The sequence below is a fragment of the Fundulus heteroclitus genome, chromosome 23, assembly GCF_011125445.2.
Source record: "Fundulus heteroclitus isolate FHET01 chromosome 23, MU-UCD_Fhet_4.1, whole genome shotgun sequence".
Classification (NCBI taxonomy): Eukaryota; Metazoa; Chordata; class Actinopteri; order Cyprinodontiformes; family Fundulidae; genus Fundulus; species Fundulus heteroclitus.
Window position 1 is genome coordinate 16374141 of NC_046383.1, and position 23506 is coordinate 16397646.

Sequence of the window (23506 nt, forward strand, 5' to 3'; positions counted from 1 at the left end):
GGGCCGGGGTTCCACCTACTACAGGTGCGATATTGGCTCCGCCCACTTCTGAATGTTTCAGGAGCAGCTTTTTTTCAAGGCCAGCCCGAGTTTCTCCAGCCCTACTCAAGAGCAGGGTCAAACCGTGCGGACTGGAGGAGTTTTGAGAGAACACAATGCTTTCAGTGATTGGCTGAGGGGAGAGGAGAATTTCTTAAATATTCAGAACCACTATGGAAGGAGTGGATCTACTGAAATATAATTTTATTATCTAAAAACCATGAACCACGCCTGAAGGACAAAGGAAACCATCCCACATCAGCTTCTTATTAGTTTAAGCTGATGTGGGATGCAGATATTTATCCTGGTGGATTACTTTAGCCTTAAAAAATATCCAAGACAATCTTGCATATACAATTAGAAAAACATTATTTGTATGTTTGCTTTTATTTATGTTTTATTCAATTAAATTAAATGTTATTTACATAGCGCCAATTCATGATATACATCATCTCTGGGCAAACATTAAATCTAGTTTAAGTGTCACCTTTTACAAGTTCACATTTTCAAATATGTGCTTTAAGGCGGCTGAACGTTTATAATGAATTTTTTTATCATTTACTATTTCTCTCAGGTTTCTTTAGTGTCACAAACAGGGTGTGGGGAGAGGGTGACGGGGCGAACGCCACCCAAAGGAGGGGATTCCCTCTTCCAGGCCTTTCCAGCTGGTCGACTCCCCAAACAGGAGAAGATAAACCGAGGAGGGAAGGACAGATGTGAGCGAGCTAAGACGAGTCGGGCTAAAGAGGAGCTGAATAATTAGGGAATGATAGTCTGGAAAGGTTGGAAATGTGCACCTGAAAATAATGCAACATGTTCTGGTTTCAATGGAGCGGGAAAGAAAGCAGAGACTTTAACCTGCAGAACATTTATGTACAAATTCAGACAAACAGAATCATCTGGTCAGACACCATGTGGCTGACGTGTTACACGTGTTCTCACACATTTTACATCTGAGGGTCCAGAAGAAGAGAAACCCTGAAGGTCCTCTGGAGCGATGGACATACATGACAACTGGATCAGAGTCCGTCACCTGAAGAGGAGCTGGAAGCTGATTGGACTAAATCTGACAGGGCGGAGCCATGCTGACAGACTGATCTAGAGTCAGCTGGACTGACGCCACTCTGACCTGAAGGTTAGCTAGTAACCCCTGAGCAGCCGGTGGTTCATTCTCTCTGGTTCTGTTCTGTTAGAGACCGGGTCAGACGTTTGGTTCTGGACTTCTGATCACAGGAACTCTAAAACATCCACAGCAGAAACAACCTGAACAGCTTTGAAGCTGCCGCATGAAATCTGAGTCCAGTGAGAGCGCCACCTGCGGTCTGAGGCAGGTATTACACACATTGTCCTGACTGGCAGTAGCAGCACTGTAGGTGATGGACTCCAGCTCTGCAGCAGCAGTCCGCCGTCTAACCGGAGTCCTGCAGCAGACCCGTCCCAGGTAAGTGGTTAACGTGGCACCAGCAGGTAGCAGCAGGTAGCAGCAGGCACCAGCAGGTACCAGCAGGCACCAGCAGGTACCAGCAGGTACCAGCAGGTACCAGCAGGCACCAGCAGGTACCAGCAGGCACCAGCAGGTACCAGCAGGTATCAGCAGGTACCAGCAGGTATCAGCAGGTACCAGCAGGTATCAGCAGGCACCAGCAGGCACCAGCAGGCAGCAGCTGATTTAGGGATGCTTGTCGGTTCCCAGTCTGAGCGGATGGTTTCCTCCCGTTAAGGTTCATCATCGTCTTCGCTCACCATTTCCAGCTCCTTGTCTTTCCGCTCGGCGTTTTCCGTCACAAACTCCTTCTGCTGTTCCTCCAGCTCCCGCAGCTCCCCCTGCAGGCGCTCCAGGTGCAGTGCGCGGCGGTTCCTCAGCAGGCGGCGGGGAAATGGGTTCATGTCATTGAAGGCAATGGAGGTCAGCTTCCTGTGGAGCAGGAAACGGGGCGTCAGTTCATGAGCTCCCTGCTGGAACCCAGAATGAGCCGGGTCAGGATGTACCTGCTGTCAGAGATGGTCTTGGTGAAGAAGCGCAGGTACTGGTAGATCTCCACACCATCTTGGATCTTCAGCAGGTCTTCTTCTTTGTATTTGAAGAGAGCCAGAGCATACCTGAAGATCACCTGCAGCCAGGGTTGGACAGTACATGCTTACATGTAGCACTGTTACATCATTTGATTACAAAGTAACTATAACTCGTTAGAGGTAACGAGGACATTATGGAATTATTAGTTTTCATGGTTTGCGTTCATTATCTGTGGAAAAGTGAAGCAGGATGTTCCTTTACGTTTATTTTCTAGATTGTTTTTCTTTAGCTTATAAGCTGCTGCTTACTGGGCAGATATCAGATTTCCAACTACAAGTGAATGCATCATGAATGCTGCCCAGATAAGGAGCGCGTTGGGTTCCCCTCTAATGTGCGTTTGTGAGCGGCATCGGTTCAGGTCCAGCTGGCTGCAGGTGAGTACAGCCATCACTGCAGGTGATTCCTGAGAGTCGTGCAGCACTCACACAGCACACTGATGCATGATGGGAAGACATGTAATGCCCAACAGCACTAAAATAAACAGCCGTTAACCACAAAACTAAAATATAATGCTTCTTCAACTAACTGGAGAAAAGATTTGTTTTAGAAAGAATGAGAAGACCCTCACACATCAAGCATTCCTTCCTGGGGAATTTCATTAGAACCAGAACCAAGAACGGTCTGGTTCCAGGTAGGAGGGAACGTCATTGTGTTCTGCAGACAATGTAGAAGCAGATGGAGGAAAGGATGGAGGGTTCAAATGAGACGTTTGAGCAGCAGATCCAGATAAACGTTAACCTGGAATCATTTCCAGAAGAATATCTCCTTCATCAACAAATACTTTCAATATCTGCAGATTTATTCTCAGTGTTTTCCCCTGAGGATGTGTAGGAGCAGTGGTGGCCTGGTGCTTAGTGCAGGGCGCTCAAAGTTCCCTGGTCTGAATCCCACAAACTGCCACTCTGGGTCAGCAGTGATTGTAAGATCACCTGTTTTGCTCACCTGAGGAGTTGTCAGTGAGTGGGTGATGGGGGATGTCTACTTTTTGCTGACCGCTTTAAGCATTGGATGCCTTTTGTACTTTTGCCTTTGATCACGGCTTGAACCTGTGGATTCATTTTTTTGCTTCATTGCAACTGGTGTTTTGAAGATCAACAACAATAAAAGGATCTTAACCGCAGCTTGGACTGAAGTTTTGAGTAGCGAGCGCGTCAACAAGAATTCCCCTATTCAGCCGCTCGGCGACGCAGAGTTTGTTTGACTGTCGCCAATAATTGTGTTCTGCAGACAATGTAGAAGCAGATGGAGGAAAGGATGGAGGGTTCAAATGAGAAGTTTGAGCAGCAGATCCAGATAAACGTTAACCTGGAATCATTTCCAGAAGAATATCTCCTTCATCAACAAATACTTTCAATATCTGCAGATTTATTCTCAGTGTTTTCCCCTGAGGGTGTGTAGGAGCAGTGGTGGCCTGGTGCTTAGGGCAGGGCGCTCAAAGTTCCCTGGTCTGAATCCCACAAACTGCCACTCTGGGTCCCTGAGCAAGACCCCCAGCCCCCGAAAGCCCTGAGGGGCGTGTCCCAGAGGCGCCCTGGGGGGCGGGTCCCAGAGGGGCCCTGGGGGGCGGGTCCCAGAGGCGCCCTGGGGGGCGGGTCCCAGAGGGGTGGCTTGAAGGCAGAGGACACGTTTGGGACTGAGGCGCTTTTTGGAGGAACCCAGCCAACGCTGCCTGCAGCAGAACAAACGGGCCGGTTCTGTGTTCAGGTTTTGCGTGTGCGGTGGTGCCTTCGTGGTACCTTGGTGCCCTCGTACAGGAAGGCGTCCCACACCGGCAGCAGCATGTCACTGGGCAGACTCTCCACAAAGACCACCAGGAACCAGTTGAAGGTGATCAGCGAGACGTCGATGCTGTGAGCCTCAAAGTGAGCCGCCAGGCGGGGAAGCTTCTCTGCCATGAAGTCCTTTAGCACCCGCTGATCAGCCTGAGCACAAACGCATCGTCAGCAGTGACCCTGATCCATGGATGATGAGGATCCAGGTGTGCTTACTCACCTGAGAGGCCACCAGGTCCTTGGTGTAGTAGTCCTGAGGCATGATGACCTCCACCACAGCCACCAGACACCAGAAGGCGTCCTCTTCGTTCTGCAGGACAAGCAGAGCGATGGCCGCTAACCTGCAGGACACACAGGACACACCCGGGTCACATGACCAGGTCACCTGGCCCAATGAACTAACCAGGTGAGTGACAGGTGAATACCTGTTTAGTCCCTGGCAGTACCCGACCGCCGGGTTCTGCCAGGAGAAGGCCAACAGGATGCGGCGCAGCTGCTGGAGGGCGGGGCTGGACGGTGAGGAGAAGTTCTGATTGGTTGTCAGGGTTCTGTGGAGGTCCAGTTGGATCTGCCTGGAAGCTGGGTGGGGCGAAGTCCGGCTCTTCTCGCACAGCTGCAAACACAGAATAAGGATTATTCTGAGACTGGCAGGTCACCTGTGGACAGGTAAGGGCCGTCCTTCCGGCCTACCTGCTGATACCGCTGAGGATGGTGCTCCCACAGGGTTCTGGTTCTGGTCCGGACCAGCCAGCGCCACACTCTTTGCCGGTATTCCCGAGGCACGCCGCCGCGCAGCAAAGCTTTGAGCTCAGGAGAGGGACACAGGTCGTCCTCGGAGCGGCCGGCCAGGTACTGCGCCCAGCGGCCCAGCAGGGGGCGCTCCGCTCTATCCTGCAGGCACACAGAACCAGAACCAGCCAGATGGATCGCTTTTAGCAGCCAGAATCACAGCAGCATGAGTTTGAAGAAGAAACCCATATATATATATATATATATATATATATATATATATATATATATATATATATATATATATATATATATATATATATATATATATATATATATATATATATACACATACATACATATTTTTTTCTTTTTTTCAGCACAAAACAATCTTTTACATTAATCTTATACAACTTGCATTTGTTTTGTTTATTCCATATTAGATATTATATTATTGTATTAGTATTTCTATATTTACTTATATTGACCATATGTCTGTGTGAAGCACCTTTACATGTATGAGTAAATTCCTCCTACACATAAAACACCACCTGACAGTAAAGCTCAGGTGTGAAAGCTAAACCCTGAGCTGTGTCTACAGGCAGTCAGGCAGCAGCCTGGCAGGTAAAACTCAGGGAATATCTTCGTCTGATGGTCCAGACCTGGTGCAGAAGGTTGTGGGATCGGATCTCCAGCGCCTGGATCTTGGCCAGCAGCTTCATGTCCTCCACCTCGTAGTCAGACATGATCTTAAAGCCGTACTCGTCGTACTCCCTGCAGACAAGCGGGGGGGTTAATTCCTCGCGTTGCAGCGCAGAGTAATGAACGGACCAGGGCGTTCCAGCTCAGGTGGTCCTACCTGTCTGAGCTGAGCTTCATGATGCTCTTCAGCTCTCCTCTCAGAGCCTCCTCAATCATCTTCTGCACGGCCTCCTGCTGCTCCGGAGCCAGAGATTTGGCCTCCTGCAGCTTCCGCAGGACGCCCAGGTACCGGCTCTCCATCTGGCAGTTAGTGGCCTCCAGGTACGCACACTGCAGCCAATCAGAGAGCAGAAACTGGAGATCACTGAGCTGCTGTGGCTGGATCCAGTGACAGAACCGGGCCCAGCCAGAACCCATCCAGAACCCACCTTCACCATCAGGCTCCTCTCCTGCTCCGAGCTCTTCCTCCACAGCTTGGTCAGCTGGTAGATCTCTGAGTTCAGGAACTTGTTCTGGGTTTTATACGCCTCCATGTCGTCCTGCGCAGACACAGTCAGAGCTCGGGTCAATCTTCAGAACCAATCATCAGAACAGAGGCAGAACCACAGGCAGAACCACAGGCAGAACCAGAGCGACCAGAACATCTCCACCTGACCTGTGTCAAAACTCATTTATGACATTTAGTATAATTTATACTTGCTGAGGGGAAAGAAGACCCAGGAAGAACCCGACGGCTCAGGAGTTCTGATCCGACCCGGTTCCTGTCTCAGTGAGAACCAGAGTTCCTCACATGACCTACAGGCACTGATGCTCATTTCCACCTGATTCAGGTTGTTTCCATCATTATACGTTATTTTCTGATGAGACTAAATGTGGTTCTGTTTCTCTGGAGGAGTTTTAACCACAGAACCTTGGGTTCTTTGGCCCAGATTAAATTGGATAAAGTTCTGTTTCAGTGGTTTTGGGTCGCTTTTAGGACTTTATTGTCGATTGAAGACGTTTTCGTTGCTGCTGCTCATTTTCCTGCAGCGTTTTATAACATTTTAAGGTTTTCGCTGCAGGTTTGTTATGCAGCAATGGTTCATACATGAGGCTCCTGGTCACCACAGAAGAAGAACACCTGAGCAGGTGCCCCCCCTGTCCCACTTCACCTTGAGGTTCTCGATCTGCTGCTGAAGCTGCTGCTGGTTCTGAGGGTTCTGGACGCTTCCAGGGGAGTCGGACTGCCGTGGGTCGGCCAGGCAGGAGGTCATGTGATCAGAGAGCTTGATGATCACCTGACAGGAAACAGGAAGTGAACAGATTGTGGTACGTTTGGTTCCCTGCGGTGAAGCGTCCTCCTCACCTGCTGCTTGGCCGCGTTCTTCTCCGTCAGCAGCCGGATGTCGTCCTGCTGCTCAGCCAGCCGGGCGTCTCTGTCGGCCAGGCTCCGCCTCAGAGACTCCGCCTCCACCCTGGACTCCTCCAGCCGGCCCCGCAGGTCCGCCGCCTGCCGCTCGCGGTGCCGCAGCAGCTCCAGGCGCTGCTGCTCGTCCGCCACCGCCACAAACTCTGCGCAGGTCCTCTTCTCCAGCTGCGCCGCCTCCAGGGCTTTGTGGAGGATCCAGACCAGCTCCTGCAGGACGACACGCCGTTTAAGCTCCTCTGTGGGCGGAGTCATCCAGAACCAGCCTGGCAGCAGGTACGGCTCACCTTCTGAGCTCTGACCTCCTCCACCAACATCTGCTTCTCCTGCTGCAGCCGCGCCGCTCGCTCCGAGGACGAAGACGTGTCCCTGCGAGACGCCGGCATGGTGGACGCGCCGCCGGTCCTCCTGCTGCGGCCGTCTGCCGCCGCCGCAGACCCGCCGCTCTCTGCGCCGCGCGCCTGGGCCGCCGGGTCGCCCGCGGGCTCAGGGGGGGGCGGGGCCTCAGCGGGACGTTCTCTGGAGTCTGACGTGTGACAGGAAGTGATGTCATTAGGTGGAACACACAAGATGCTCTAGATTCAGCCTGATGTCAGGAATCTGGAAGGAAATCTGTTGATCCTGAAAAGTCTGGATGCAGATCTGGGTTCTGATCACAGAAGGTTCTGTTCCCTTCCCCGGGTTCCCTGGACCCCACACCTGTAGTACTGTGGGGTACTGTGGGGTACTGTGTAGTAGTGAGTAGTACTGTGGAGTACTGTGGGGTACTGTGGAGTACTGTGGGGTACTGTGGAGTACTGTGGAGTAGTGAGTAGTACTGTGGGGTATTCTGTAGTACTGTGTGGTACTGTGTAGTAGTGAGTAGTACTGTGGGGTATTCTGTAGTACTGTGTGGTACTGTGTAGTAGTGAGTAGTACTGTGGAGTACTGTGGAGTACTGTGTAGTAGTACTGTGTGTAGTACCCTACAGCATGCTGTAGTACTGTGTGTAGTACCCTACAGCATACTGTAGTACTGTGTGTAGTACCCTACAGCATGCTGTAGTACTGTGTAGTAGTGAGTAGTACTGTGGGGTACTGTGTAGTAGTGAGTAGTACTGTGGGGTACTGTGGAGTACTGTGTGTAGTACCCTACAGCACGCTGTAGTACTGTGTGTAGTACCCTACAGCATGCTGTAGTACTGCGTTGTACCTGTGGTGGCGCTGTAGTACTGTGTGAAGTACCCTACAGCATGCTATAGTACTGTGTGTAGTACCCTACAGCATGCTGTAGTACTGTGTGTAGTACCCTACAGCATGCTGTAGTACTGTGTGTAGTACCCTACAGCATACTGTAGTACTGTGTGTAGTACCCTACAGCACGCTGTAGTACTGCGTTGTACCTGTGGTGGCGCTGTAGTACTGTGTGAAGTACCCTACAGCATGCTGTAGTACTGTGTGTAGTACCCTACAGCATGCTGTAGTACTGCGTTGTACCTGTGGTGGCGCTGTAGTACTGTGTGTAGCACCCTACAGTAAGTAAGTAAGTAAAGTAAGTAAAATTTATTTATATAGCACTTTTCTCAGATAAAAATCACAAAGTGCTTCACAGTAAAATACAAATACAAAAAACAGTATACAGCAATACTAAACAGCATTTTAAAACAAAATGGAAAGAAAAAAAAAAAAAAAAAACATACAAACGAAACCATAAAACCCACACGTCTAATTAAAAGCCTGCTTGAATAGCAGCGTCTTTAGTTGCTTTTTAAAAGAAGCAACAGAGTTCATGCAGCGTAAAGAGAGAGGCAAAACATTCCACAGCCTCGGAGCCACTGCCTGGAATGAGCGATCCCCTCTAGTTTTAAAATAAGTGCGTGGGACCACTAACAATAATTGGCCCAGTGACCTCAGACTATGGGTCGGAGTATGGAGCTGTATCAGCTCAGAAATGTAGGGAGGAGCTAGACCATGCAGGGCTTTAAAAGTAAGGACAATAATTTTGAACTGGATTCTATACTGGACCGGTAGCCAGTGCAAAGCTGCTAATACTGGGGTAATGTGATCTCTTTTGTTTATGTGAGTTAAAAGCCTTGCAGCAGAGTTCTGGACAACCTGAAGACGGTTTAGCTCCTTCTTGCTCAAGCATGTAAAAAGACTGTTGCAATAGTCCAACCGTGAGGAGATAAAAGCATGAATAATCATTTCCAACTCACCCTTTGAAACCAATGGTCTTAATTTGGAGATATTTCTTAGTTGGAAATAACAGTTTCTAACTAGTTGTTTGGAATGGTTCTCCAAGGACATTGCTGTATCGAACACAACACCTAAGCTCCTGAGGCTCGGCTGAACAGACGAGCCTAAGTCGGCAATATATTGCTTTATCTGAGGGATTTTACATTCAGGTGCGATAATTAGTGTTTCTGTTTTCTCTGAATTTAGAAGCAAGAAGTTGTCACTTAACCACAGTTTAATACTAGCCAGACAGTTAGTTAAGGAAGACAATTTATGAAATTCAGTGTCCTTAAATGAGCAATAAAGTTGAATATCATCAGCATACAGATGGTAGGATATGTCATTGAATTTACTGATTATCTGACCTAGTGGAAGTATGTATAAAAGGAACAAGATGGGTCCCAAAACAGAACCCTGAGGTACCCCACACGACAACTGCGTTGTTTCCGACATGATTTGGTTTACGTAAACACTAAAACTTCTACCAGAAAGGTAAGATGAAAACCATTTTAAAACTGAACCTGACATCCCAACCGAATCATGGAGTCTATTTATCATTATTGTATGGTCAACAGTGTCAAAAGCTGATGAAAGGTCCAGGAGAACCAGAACTGTATATTTCTTAGAGTCAGCTGAAATCAGAATGTCACTCGAGACTTTCAGCAATGCAGTTTCTGTGGAATGTTTTTTACGGAAACCGGACTGATAGTTGTCAAACAGCCCATGGTTCTCTAGGAAAGTAGTGAGTTGTTCAGCTACAACCTTTTCTAAAATTTTTGAAATAAATGGAAGTTTGGATATTGGCCTGAAGCTCTTAGGTTGTAATGGGTCCAAACTGGGCTTTTTCAGTACAGGTTTAACAACAGCATGTTTAAAAAAGGTAGGAACGACACCAGTTAAAAGTGAGGTATTTAGCATATCCACAATACAGGGGCCAATAGAATAAATAGCACAGTTGGGAGGACATCCATAGGACAGGATGAAGGTTTTAGTTTATGTAGAAGAGAGGTAATGTCCTGTAAAGTCACCGGTTTAAAGTGTGACCAAGAATGAACTGACGACAAATCACATGCAGAGTTCTGAGTAAGTGAAGGAGAGATGTTTGCCCTAACATCTCTGGTCTTACTTACAAAGAAGTGAAGGAATTCATTACAGTCTGATTTTGAGGACACTAATGGTTCGGGGGCAGGAGGAGAGACTATTGCATTTATAGTCTCAAACAAGATTTTAAGGTTTTGCTTCTTAGAGGATATAAGCTGAGAAAAGAAATGAGTTCTCGCATTTATTAGCATCTCATTTAGGGTAGCTATTTGTTCCCTCAGTTGCAGCCTATGAACCTCAAGTTTAGAGGACTTCCACAAACGTTCAACTTTTCTACAGTTTCTCCTAAAACACTGTACAGTTTCATCAACCCAAGGACATGGTTTTTTACGGGAAACAATGTTTGATTTCACTGGTGCCACTTTATCTAAAATGGTTAGGCAGTGGTTATTAAAAGACTGAATAAGAGCATCTGCATCACTGCATCCCATCAGGGAGCATGCATCAAACAAAGCAGAGAACTTCTCCCCAGCATCATGAGTAATGATGCGCCTCTGTGCCCTAATTCCCAGGGGCGGAGGATCAAGAAGAAAGTTAATGTCAAATAACACACAACAGTGATCGCTCACATGAACATCTTCAACACGAGTATTCACTACATCAAGACCAAGTGAAAAAACAAGATCTAAAGTGTGACCCTTTATGTGTGTGGGTCCAGAAACATGCTGAATAAAATTAAAAGAGTCTGTGATAGACAGGAGATCCGCAGCTGTGTTACTTGTTGTGTCATCAATATGCAAGTTAAAGTCCCCAATAATTAAGACCTTCTCCAGTTTGATGATGGATGATAAAAAGTCTGTAAAGTCAGTGAGGAAGACGCCAGCCGGGCCAGGAGGACGATAAATTAAGACACAGTAAAATGTATAAAAAGCACCAATTTTAAGTAACTGGGACTCAAAAGAGGGAAAACTTTCAGAGTTTATAGCTCTGCATATGAACATGTTTCGATGCACAGCAGCAAGCCCTCCACCGCGGCGCGCTAAGCGGGGCGTCCCAGTAACAGAGCAGCCGATGGGACAGAGCTCATTCAAATGGACAAACTCATTTTCCCTTTGCCACGTTTCGGTTAAGAACATAAAATCCAAGTTTTCGCTGGTAAAAAGCTCGTTAAGAATAAATGATTTGTTAGAAACGGAATGAGCATTGAGTAAGGCAAACCGGAGCGATGACGGGAGGCCAGCATCCACAACAGCTGACGGAACTGACCGTAAACAGGTAGCTCGGTCACGTGATCTCCACCTTGGTCGTGCAGTCAATCGCTGGCTACACAGCACAGCAAACATTGGCGGTGGAAAGTCCGCGCTTCCACCTGAATGCCGCCAGGACAGACGACGCGCTCCTCCAAGAGACAGTGACGCCCCGGTACACCGCAGCTGGGGAGCGTCCCCTCCCGCATCCTGTAAGGAAACCAGCCGCAACCACCGGCTTTGCCGTCCACACTGAGGCCAGAGCGCATCCCTCCAAGAGGATCGTCGTATCTTGACCTGGACGCCAGCTCTACAGCCCCTTTTCTTCAGTCTCTTTTTCCGGTATCCAGTACATCTGGACGTAAACAGAAGCCGGTACTCGGGTGAGGAGGGAGGACACACGAGCGGGGGTGGAAAAGTTTGTTTGTAGCTTTCCCAGCTATCAAAGAGTCCTTCCATAGACTCTCTGATATCCAACAACAGGCGCCGGTCGTATGTCCGAGCAGCAGAGACATAATTGTTAGACGTTAGGGCTGATATGGTAAAAAAATATACTAATAAAAACACTAAAAAGTGAGACAGGTCTAACGCAGCAACGGCCAAGCCAAACACAGGCGCCATCTCAGCATCTTGTAGTACTGTGTATAGTACCCTACAGCACGCTGTAGTACTGCGTTGTACCTGTGGTGGCGCTGTAGTACTGTGTGTAGTACCCTACAGCATGCTGTAGTACTGTGTGAAGTACCCTACAGCATGCAGTAGTACTGTGTGTAGTACCCTACAGCACGCTGTAGTACTGTGTGAAGTACCCTACAGCATGCAGTAGTACTGTGTGTAGTACCCTACAGCACGCTGTAGTACTGTGTGCAGTACCCTACAGCATGCTGTTGTACTGTGTGTAGTACCCTACAGCACGCTGTAGTACTGTGTGAAGTACCCTACAGCATGCAGTAGTACTGTGTGTAGTACCCTACAGCACGCTGTAGTACTGTGTGCAGTACCCTACAGCATGCTGTTGTACTGAGTGTAGTACTGCGTTGTACCTGTGGTGGCGCTGTAGTACTGTGTGTAGCACCCTACAGCATCTTGTAGTACTGTGTATAGTACCCTACAGCACGCTGTAGTACTGCGTTGTACCTGTGGTGGCGCTGTAGTACTGTGTGTAGTACCCTACAGCACGCTGTAGTACTGTGTGAAGTACCCTACAGCATGCAGTAGTACTGTATGTAGTACCCTACAGCACGCTGTAGTACTGTGTGAAGTACCCTACAGCATGCAGTAGTACTGTGTGTAGTACCCTACAGCACGCTGTAGTACTGTGTGTAGTACCCTACAGCACGCTGTAGTACTGTGTGTAGTACCCTACAGCACGCTGTAGTACTGTGTGTAGTACCCTACAGCATGCTGTAGTACTGTGTGTAGTACCCTACAGCATGCTGTAGTACTGCGTTGTACCTGTGGTGGCGCTGTAGTACTGTGTGTAGTACCCTACAGCATGCTGTTGTACTGTGTGTAGTACTGCGTTGTACCTGTGGTGGCGCTGTTCTCTGTCGGCTCAGAGGAACCGATCCATGGCAGAACGTCTGAGTAGAACAGGGTCTGACTGGAGTCCTGAGAGGTTCTCTTCCTCAGACTATGGACCGAGTTCCTGTTGAGGAACCGGACCGGATCAGCAGAGCGGCGGCAGAACAACTGAGCAAACTGGGTCAGGGTTCTGGGGACACTCACTGGATCTGGATGAGCGGGTGTTTGATGGACATGCTGGCGAGTGGCGTGCGCTGAGTCGGAGCGATGGCCGCCTCCTGCCCCACCAGACCCACGGGACTCTTTAGGACCGGCAGGAAGTGATCTGGTCAGACAGGAAGCAGAATCATTACAGCAGGAACCAGCTTGGTGAGGAAACATCTGAAGAAGAAGCCGATTCTCCACCAGCTACACCAGGCTGAAGACGCTCAGAGTCAGAGACACCATCTAAAATTCTTGAGAAAGTAGTTGCTAATCAACTATGTGAACATTTACAAAGTAATGACCTACTTTAGGAGTTTCAGTCAGGCTTCAGAGCTCATCATAGCACTGAAGCAGCTCTGGTGAAGGTCACTAATGATATTCTCATGGCCTCAGATAATGGACTTGTGTCTATACTTGTCCTGTTAGATCTCAGTGCTGCATTTGATACAGTTGATCACAATATTCTCCTACAAAGACTTGAACATACTGTAGGGATTAAGGGGAAAGCATTAGGCTGGTTTAAATCTTATCTGTCAGACAGATTCCAGTTTGTTCATGTTAATAATAAATCTTCCTCAAACTCTAGGGTCACTTGTGGAGTACCACAGGGTTCAGTCCTTGGACCAATTCTATTTACTATATATATGCTTCCCATTGGCAAAATTATCAGACAGCATGGGATTAATTTCCACTGTTATGCTGATGACACTCAGCTATATTTATCCATAAATCCTGATGAATCCAATCAGTTACTTCGACTGCAGTCATGTCTTGATGACATCAAAAGCTGGATGACTTAAATTTCCTGCATTTAAATTCTGACAAGACAGAAGTTGTAATCTTTGGACCATAGTTCTCAAAAAATAAACTTCTTAATCAATCACTTAATCTGGATGGCATTAACTTGGCCTCTGGTAATAAAGTAAAAAATCTTGGTGTTGTTTTCGACCAAGACATGTCATTTAAATCCCATATTAAACAGGTTTCCAGAGTTTCCTTTTTTCACCTCCGGAATATCGCCAAAATTAGAAACATTCTGTCCAGGAGTGATGCTGAAAAACTGGTCCATGCATTTGTTACTTCAAGGCTGGACTATTGTAATTCTTTACTATCAGGAAGTCCACAAAATGCAGTTCAAAGCCTTCAGCTGATCCAAAATGCTGCAGCAAGAGTTCTGATGAAAATCAACAAGAGGGATCATATTTCTCCAATTTTAGCTTCCCTTCATTGGCTTCCTGTTAAATCAAGAATAGAATTTAAAATTCTCCTTCTAACGTATAAAGCCCTTAATAATCAAGCTCCATCATATATCAGAGCTCTGATTACCCCGTAAGTTCCTAACAGAGCACTTCGCTCTCAGACTGCAGGTCTGCTGGTGGTTCCTAGAGTCTCTAAAAGTAGAATGGGAGGCAGATCCTTTAGCTATCAGGCTCCTCTCCTGTGGAACCAACTCCCAGTTTTGGTCCGTGAGGCAGACACCCCGTCTACTTTTAAGACTAATCTTAAAACTTTCATTTGTGACAAAGCTTATAGTTAGAGTGGCTCATGTTACCCTGAGCTACCTCTATAGTTATGCTGCTATAGGCTTAGGCTACTGGAGGACATCAGGGTCTAATTTTCTCACTCTATTGATTTCTACTGTTCTCCAGTTTTGCATTATATTACATTGAAATGACTGTCGTCATTTCTGCTTTAACTTTCTGTTCTCTTCATAGTAGGTACACCTGGTCTGGCGTTCTGTTAACTGTGACATCATCCAGAGAAGACGGCTCACCCGCTACTACCATCTAATGTAGAACAGATTACTAGATCAATGTGTGCTTCTGTGCTTTTTTGTCTCTCTTGTTGTGTCTCTGTTCTGTCTTCTGTAACCCCAGTCGGTCGAGGCAGATGACCGTTCATACTGAGCCCGGTTCTGCCGGAGGTTTTCCTTCCCGTTAATGGGTGGTTTTTCTTCCCACTGTCGCTTCATGCTTGCTCAGTATGAGGGATTGCAGCAAAGCCATGTACAATGCAGATGACTCTTCCTGTGGCTCTACGCTTCCCCAGGAGTGAATGCTGCTTGTCGGGACTTTGATGCAATCAACTGGTTTCCTTATATAGGAAATTTTTGACCAATCTGTATAATCTGACCCAATCTGTATAATATGATTGAACTTGATTTTGTAAAGTGCCTTGAGATGACATGTTTCATGATTTGGCGCTATATAAATAAAACTGAATTTAATTGAACCTGCATTGCCTGCTGGCGGTGGTCAGAGGGCCCAGTGGCACCGGTGCATGGCAGCCTCGCCTCTGTCAGTCTGCCCCAGGGCAGCTGTGGTTACTAACATAGCTCACCACCGCCAGGGTGTGAATGGGTGAATGACTGAACTGTCGTGTAAAGCGCTTTGGAGGTCGTCAAGACTAGTTAAAGCGCTATACAAGTACAAGCCATTTACCATTTGAATTGAATTGAAAACGGATGTTAAACTTCCAGAAGATTTCACCAAGGGGAAAAAGGTCAATAATGAAAAGGGGGCTGCCAGTTGTGGCAGAGGTTGGATGAGAACTAAAGGACTCTAGTTAAATGGATTGAGTGCAGCCAGTGAGGTAATAATGAAACCAGACCGGGGGGGGGGGGGGGGGGGGGGGGGGGGGGGGGTCAGTGATGCCAGGTGGAAATAATCTGTGGAGAAGGATGGCAGGAGGAACTGTATCAAAGGCTACAATCAGATGCAGAAGAATATTAATATAGAGAGAGTAGACCTGGGTCAGCTGCCATCAGGAGGCCGTTTTCTGAGGCTGGTTCCAGTTCCAGGCTGGAAATGTTCAGAAAGGTTATTATGGGTAAAATGGAAGTAAAGTTAAAAGGTTTTTCCAGTATTTAGGATACAATAACCAGATTAGAAACAAGGCGGATCTTATTGAAGGTGTTTGGATCTAAGGCAGGGTTGTTTAGCGACGGAGTGATAAGAGCGGTTTTAAAGAGAGCGTGACCAACCCCAGAGACGAGTGACTGATGGCAGAGAGGAGCGGAGCCTGAAGGCTGTAGGGACTGGATCAAGGATTCACACCTACAGATAATTTCAGATATCAGAGATGCTTGGAAGTAGAAAAATGGCTGAGCGAGAGGCAGCAGATGATGTATTAGGAGGCAGACACTGGGGGATCCTTTCTATTCTCTCATTAAAAGACATTATAGAATCACAGCAGCCTGAGGAGAACGGGGGGGGGGGGGGGGGGGGGGGGTTGCTGGCGGCGGTCAGAGGGCCCGGTGGCCTCGATGTATGCCAGCCTCGCCTCTGTCAGCGGTGGCTGCTAGCAGAGCTCACCACCGTCAGGGTGTGAAGCGCTTTGGGCTCGCTGCACTAGTCAGTCGGGTCAGAATAACAGCTGGAGTTTGTCTCAGACTGCAGCAAACATCTGGATCTTCATCACTGAGCTTCCCTCTCAGCCTGACGGGCCGCAGCGAGGCTCTGCAGCCTGCAGGGGGCGCTGAGAGGCTGCATGAACATGTCAGGACAGGAGGGGAATACCTGACACCCGCAGATCTCCTGAGCTGCTCCTGTTCACCAGCCAGGGAACCGGACCAGAACCGGACCAGAACCAGAACCAGAACCAGAACCGGACCAGAACCGGACCAGAACCGGACCAGAACCGAACCAGAACCGGACCAGAACCGGACCAGAACCGAACCAGAACCGTCACCAACCATCCTGTCAGCAACCCGACCCGGTTCTCTGATCCGTTAGCAGCAGGTGAATTTTCTCTGGCTTCCTCCTGTGTTTCCTGACATTCAGCCGCCTGCAGCAGGTGTGATGTCACTTCCTGTCCTCAGCATGATGCAATCAAAGTTCTGAGGCGGGCCGGGCGGGACGGGCGGGGGCAGCTCAGCCAGAACTGTTTGGACCTGAGGCTTCCTGAACAGGAACTGATCCTGAGATAGCAAACAGACCCTGGATCAGATAAACCCAGACTTCCTGGAGACCCGCCTCCTCCTTACAGCCGCCAGGGACAGACAGCCCCTCTGGTGGGGGGGGGGGGGGGGGGGGGGGGGGGGTTACAGCTGATGGTAGAGATGTTTCTCTGAACATCGGGTCAGTGGTTCTGACTCACTGCGGACCGGACTCTATGGATCAGATCCGTTCCAGAGAAGTGAGTCAGATGGAGCCGCTCCCTGTCTGCAGGAAGGATTTCCCAACTCAGGCGGGGGGGGGGGGGGGGGGGGGGGGGGGGGGGTGATCCAGACATGTTTTCAGCCGCTAGTTAAACCAGCCTGAGCATGACAGTCGGTCCACTTGAACAATGGTAAATACCCGCCAAAGCAGAACCAGAACCAGGGATCAGAACCAGCAAAACAGCTATTAAACCCGGTAAACAAGATTCAGCCATAAACAGAATCAGAACCAGGCAATCCATCACCATAACAGAACTCAGAACCCCAGAACTTTTACACATTTTGGCAGCTGGGTGTGATTCTGACTGCAGATGTTCTGGTTCTGGCCTCAGAGAACAACAAAGAACCCAGCAGACGGGTCAGGGAGGAGGTTCTGGTCCAGTTTCCAGCAGGTCAGGTTCTACAGAACCTCCCAGAGTTCTAATGGACGTCCACCTGGACTGACAGGCTGGACCAGGAGAGCATTGATCAGAGAAGCAGGAGGACCATGGTGGCTCTGGAGGAGCTGCAGAGACCAGCAGCTCAGGTGGAGATTCTGTCCACAGGCAGACTATTAGTTAGAGACTAAATCTGGTGTTTATGAAAGTAAAGCAAGAAGAAAACCAGAAAAAATCCACTTTGCTGTTCATCACATGCAGGAGAATGGATCTGATCAACGTTTTGACCTAAAGTCCAACACTTTGTGCTGGAAAACCAACACCAATTCAATTCAATTCAATTCAATTTTATTTATATAGCGCCAAATCATGAAACATGTCATCTCAAGGCACTTTACAAAGTCAAGTTCAATCATATTATACAGATTGGGTCAGATTATACAGATTGGTCAAAAATGTCCTATATAAGACCAGACGCCCCTGAACACACCACGCCCACTCTGAAGCACGGTGGTGGCAGCATCATGCTGGGGGAAGATGGAGCTCAATCAGGACCATCCTGGAGGAGAACCTGTTGGAGACTGGGGTGGAGGTTCTCCTTCCAGCAGGAAGCAGGTTTAGATCGGAGCAGATTCATGGGTCAGGATGGCCTAGTCAAAGTCCAGACCTCAATCCAACAGAGAATCTGTAGCAAGACGTTCCCCATCGAATCTGACCGAGCCTGATGTTTTACAACAAAGTCTGCAGATGTTCAAAGCTGGAGGAAACAGAACCCAGTAGACCTGCAGCTGGACCTGCAGCCAGAGGAGGTTCTGCAGAGTTCTGACTCAGCGGGCCAGAATAGAACCGCATGCTGCGATTTTCTGCTTTTGTTTCCATAAATGTTGAGAATCCTTCCACGTCCCGGTTCTGCTCCACTCTGTGTTGGTTTGTCACATTAAGTCCCAATAAAATACACAGTTCTGTGGCCGGAACCGGACCGAACAGAGACACGTTCAATGGACGGTAACACATTTCTGACAGAATCAAAACCAGTCCCACCAGAGAAACCTGGGTCTGGACTATTTAACAGAGTCCCTGTGTCCCTGTGGCCCGGTTCTGGTTGCTCACAGTTTGGGTTCTGTCTTGGTACTGACTCACCTGTCATGTTGTTGTTGTTGTTGGCTTGCTGTGAACAGGTGGAGTTCTGTTGGTGGTGCCAGCGCCTCACCTGCAGCTGCTGCAGCCAGTAGAGCATCAGCTCCTGGCTCACCGCCTGTAACAGAGCCGGGTGGGATCGGGTCAGACACAGACGGGTTCTGGTTCAGTCCAGACACAGACGGGTTCTGGTTCAGTCCAGAGACACAGTGTGTGAGAGCTGCAGAGAACAAACATGCTGGGAGGTTTCTATGACTGGGCTCAGTCCAGAGAGAGGTTCTGGAGGTTCTGCCACCTCAGCAGCAGGATAAACTGATCACCAGGCAGTCCCCAGAAATACGGAGGCAGCGCCTCAACGGCTCCACGAGCAGAACGACTGATTAGCGTTCTGAAGGAAGATCCAACAGATCCAGAACCAAAACATCGGGTCGGCGGGTCAGTAGCGGTTCCTCCCAGCGTCTGGTCTGCCACAGACTCATCAGAACAGAGACTAACGTTTAGCGAAGCGACCGATCTGATCCGCTGGAGGCTTCGGCCCTGATACCACTGGATCTAAAGTGATCTTCCACTCAGTGATCCTGTAGCTGCAGGTCCGATTCTGGTTGGTGTTTCTCTGAAACTGAGGCCCACAGACCCAAAGCTGCTATACTTTATACACATAGTCACATTAAGAGCATATAAAGAAATGGTGGATGCATATACTTCAGATTAGACCAGAAACCAGATAAACAGGCTGAGCAGCTGAGCAGCAGTGCTCAGCCTGCAGACGCCTCTGGAGGGCTTTCAACATGTAGATGGCGTAAATGCGTAATGCGTTCCATGGCGTAAATGTTCCTCACAAATATTCAGAAGCTTTGGGTCAGACTTAGCAAAGAAACCATTACTGACTGTAAGGAAACACCACATAGTAATTCCATACAGTGAAAGTTCTATCTAATCTATTTCTATCATTTGGACTCCTGGACTCTAGTGCCTGCAGAAGGAAACAACCGGAACCTTCTGTTCACAGCTGCCCCTCGCTGCTCGCTGGAGCGTGACGGAGCGTGCTACATGGAGCATGGACCATACTGCATAACACAGTAGAACTCTGGGTTTCTACATGCGTTCTGCGTGAAGCGTGTTGGTGGAGCGTTCTGGTGGAACTTGCTGCATGGAGCGTGTTGGTGGAGCATGGAGCAGTAGAACTCTGAGTTTCTACATGCGTTCTGCGTCAGGGTGACCGTGGTGCAGGATGTCAGGAGTTCTGGTTCCAGAACCAGCGGACTGAGCCGGGCCTCCTACCTTAAGGATGAAGGTGCGCTCCGGCGTCTTGATGTGGAAGGTGCCGCTCTCGGCCTTCAGAGGGTAGGTGAAGGTGGCGCCGCTGAGCTCCACCCGGCCGAGCGGCATCACGTCCTGCGGCGTGCGGTAGTAGAACAGCTGGTTCTTCTTCTCCTCGTAGGAGAACCAGCGCAGCTTCCAGGCCCTCAGGGGCCCCGCCTGCTTCTGCAGGTAGCCACACAGTTTAGGCTCACCTGAAGAAGAGCCGGGGGGGCGCGGCGCCACCTGGTGGCAGAAGGCCTCAATGGTGAGGGGCGGAGCCACATCCACAGAGAGGGAGGGGGGAGGCAGGTGGTTCTGAGGGTCCACAGGAACCTGATCCAGATACGGCGCAGGGCCCTGCATGTCCTGACGTTCCCCGGGTCCAGGGACTTGTTCAAGGTTCTGCTGGTTCTGCTGGTTCTGCTGGTTTAGGAGCTGTTGCTTTGGGTCGGGTGGATCCTCAGAGGAAGGAGGAAGATCATCAAGCCCCTCCGTCCAGATCTCCTCTGGTCCTGCAGGCAGATTCCCAGACGGAGGAGAAGTCTGAGGGTTCTGGTGAGAAGCTGGGTTCTGGAGGTCCTGGTGGAGTTCGCCTGGTTCCTGGTGGTCCTGCAGGTCTTTAAAGTCCTCTGCTCCTGCAGTCAGAACCTCAGCGGTACCAGGAGGAGGTTCTTCTTCAGCTTCCTGATCTGTGGGACCTTCTGTAGAACCTCCTGGTTCCTTGTGCACAGAACAAAGAGTACCGGGCTTTGAAGGAGGTTCCTCTGTCAGTTCCTGCTGGGCAGAACAAAGAGGATCTGGGTGTTGTTCTGTAGAACACCCTGGTTTTGGTGGTTCTGCTGTCCCTGTTGGACTCTGGTTCTGTGAGTCTGGATGCAGCGGGTTCTGGTCAGCGGGGGCAGGAAGTGAGTCACACGAGGCAGCGCCGGGATTTCCTGCCGCGCCGCTTCCATCCATCCTGAGACAAAACAAGAAAAACTCAGAGCAGGAAGACAGAACCGGGTCAGACGGAACACCGCTGGCTGAGACAGAACCAAATCTGACTCCTGACCCGGTTCTAACGCTTAGCTGCCACTATGTTTACGGAACCGCAACATTTGATGTGGTTCTGCTGAACAGGAACATGATGTTCTGACTGGTTCCACTCAGCTGCAGACCTTCTCTGTTTGGACCGGAACCAATCACAGACCAACTGAACCAGAGTTGGACTCTTCAGAAGTTCTGCAGCTCAGTAATTCAGACAAAGTTCTGATTCCAGGATGAGGGAGAACCGGTTCTGCAGATTAAAGAACTGTTCGTACGGACCGAGGCTGTTCTGGATCTGCTGGGTCCAGACTGATGCTCTTTCACTTGTTGCTTAAGAACCCGGTTCTGGTTCCGTTTACTGCCTGATTTCCTTTCATCTGTTGTTCACTCTGATGGTTTTATTCCTCAGAATGTTTCATTTATGACAAACTGGAGCAAAAAGGAAAGAAATTATTACATCTAAACATAAATGATACGAAGCCATTACTCAACAGTCACAGAACCAGTGAATGTTGCTCAGAATAAACCAGAACCACTCATCAGAACCTTTTAACGGGTCTCTGGTCAGATCAGGACGGGAAGCGACTACCGTCTGATAAACAGAAATGTTCTTCAGTTTATGAAGACTGAGCTTCTAAGTTTGTCTCTAAAGGATTAACCTCAAGAAATGTTACGTTTTAAATTTAAAGCCGGACCAGAAACGGGCCTAATTAGAATTCTGCTGCATCAGTCGGCCCGGCATCAAACTGTTGTTGTTTTTGGGTTTCAGTCTCGTCTTCCCAGGTTCCAGAACTTATTCCAGAACTTTATTTGCCTGAGCTGCTGGAACACATCTTTGGGCTCGTTTAAAACTGGACGTTTCTCCAGGAAACAGAACATCAGCCTGAAGGAACCTCTGACTGAAGAACGGTTCTAAACTCTGAGGAAGGGGGAGCGAAAACACACCGGAACCAGAAACTGGGCTCATGTTTGGACCGGTTTTCCTTCATCATATGGAGAACCTAAGCTCCCCTTGCTGGACCTTTGGATCTGACAGGGACTGGACTTCTGGAGCAGAGCCGGAACCTGAAAAGATCCAGGTCCAGGTCCACCAGCGCCCTGACTGGCAGCAGGTGATCGGTCAGAATCCAGCAGAACATCTGCAGTCTGACAGGAGAGGAACCAGACCTGAGGGGGCTGTAGCCCCCCACAGAACCATGTGTGCGTTCTGATCGGGTTCCCCCTCACAAACCGAAACAGCTGCTCTTACCTGAGGGGGCGGGGCCTGAGCGCACCTGGCGGCTCTGGCTGCCAGCAGCTGAGGGTCTGTGGAAGGAGCAGCCCCGCTGATTGGTCCCTCTGTTGTTGTTGTTTACCTGTAGTTTGTGTCTCGTGTCCTTCTCCTCGCGGCGCGTGTCTCCTGTCCTGCTGCTGCTTCTCCTCGCGGCTCCGCTCCAACCCCAGCACGCCCAACTTCCGCTCCTCACTTCAAAATAAGAGCAGGAAAAGTCCCGCTGCCAGGTGTGACGTCAGAGCTGGAGTTGGGGCGTGGATCCGTGTAACACATGACACAGCTCCAGTTATTAATTATTATGGTTTGGCTAGTTTTGCTCACCTGTCCCTGGGTGAAAGGTGAGCTCAGGGTCAGAGCACAGGAAGTTCGGACCTCATCCTGCTCAGATAAATCTTAAAGATCTTATTCCGCGCATGAATAAAATCTTTTAAGCTGTTTAAGACGGGCTGATCTGCGCAGTTTGGCTCCATCTGGCGGCTGGAAGAATAATTAAACTTTATTTTAATAAAAGCGTCTCGAAGTTAAAGAAACATTGTTTTATAAAAAGTGAGTCAGTGACTGGCTTCCATCAGCTTTAATGTAGGATATTTCTTTTATTTATTTTTTTTGGGCTCTAGTGGCTCGCTTTTTATTACAGTAGGCTGACAGGAAGGGGATGGAAGAGGGGAGAGACATGCGTGATCTAGGCTTAGATCCGGCTGCAGAAACAAATTACATGGGGGGGGGGGCATTCCATTTTTTCAGGGGGGTACCCGTTTTCAAAAAACATTTTATATGCTTCAGGCTGAACAGTGGCTCTGTGACTACTTCTACAGTGCTGAGAAAGAAATCCCAAAATCTAAAAAAACGAACAAACAGCAATAGTGTATTCAGTGTTTCCGAATTAGGCAGGTTTCCACCCAATTAGGCTTCTTTTGAACATGATGAGCTGGAACAAAAATAGCTTAATGGCAGGTTGTAAAAATTTGGGAAGCTTTTCACAACATTTGTTGGGCTTTTAGAAAGAATTACTTACAAAATAAATCAAAATAGTTGTCAATGTCTGGCAGAAAACTAAAACCATTTTAATAAAATACCATCTCCTTGAACACATTTTACTGGTCAATTTTTTTTAAATGAGTCAAATCTGTTAAATCTGACATCATCAATGAATAATGGTTATAATGAATAATATTGATTGTTATAATCAATCTGGTGATTATTTGGATGTGGAAGTCGTTGGCCCATCGATCCATGCATGCTATGGTTGGTGCTTAACCTCCGCCTGCTCCACCTCACACAG

General features: G+C 48.7%; 1 protein-coding gene across 3 annotated transcripts; it reads right to left on the reverse strand.

Moving 5' to 3' along the window:
* Nucleotides 1-1628: 1628 nt before the first annotated feature.
* Nucleotides 1629-22745, reverse strand: tbc1d2 (TBC1 domain family, member 2). 3 transcript variants are annotated; one of them, XM_021312682.2, is made up of 17 exons: nucleotides 22307-22745; nucleotides 19905-20883; nucleotides 18627-18741; nucleotides 12951-13071; nucleotides 12752-12870; nucleotides 7009-7247; nucleotides 6662-6931; nucleotides 6468-6593; nucleotides 5745-5855; nucleotides 5474-5646; nucleotides 5277-5388; nucleotides 4576-4776; nucleotides 4311-4498; nucleotides 4106-4226; nucleotides 3850-4035; nucleotides 2029-2150; nucleotides 1629-1954 (listed from the first exon to the last, which is right to left on the reverse strand). In XM_021312682.2, exons 2-17 carry the CDS (start codon nucleotides 20880-20882, stop codon nucleotides 1756-1758), a joined length of 3381 nt encoding a protein of 1126 aa, XP_021168357.2. In that variant the 5' UTR covers nucleotide 20883; nucleotides 22307-22745; the 3' UTR covers nucleotides 1629-1755. The 3 variants fall into 3 exon arrangements, with proteins under 3 accessions (XP_021168357.2, XP_021168362.2, XP_021168368.2); XM_021312687.2 differs by lacking the exon at nucleotides 22307-22745 and adding an exon at nucleotides 22201-22286; XM_021312693.2 differs by lacking the exon at nucleotides 19905-20883 and having other exon boundaries at nucleotides 22307-22459.
* Between the last annotated feature and the right edge of the window lie 761 nt (nucleotides 22746-23506).

Coding starts and splice junctions, on each gene's coding strand:
- tbc1d2 (XM_021312682.2), bottom strand. CDS start 20,882: ATGGATGGAAGCGGCGCGGCAGGAAATCCCGGCGCTGCCTCGTGTGAC. Junction 6,594..6,661: donor AGAACGCGGCCAAGCAGCAG/GTGAGGAGGACG, acceptor GTTTCCTGTCAG/GTGATCATCAAGCTCTCTGA. Junction 5,647..5,744: donor AGAGGAGCCTGATGGTGAAG/GTGGGTTCTGGA, acceptor GATTGGCTGCAG/TGTGCGTACCTGGAGGCCAC.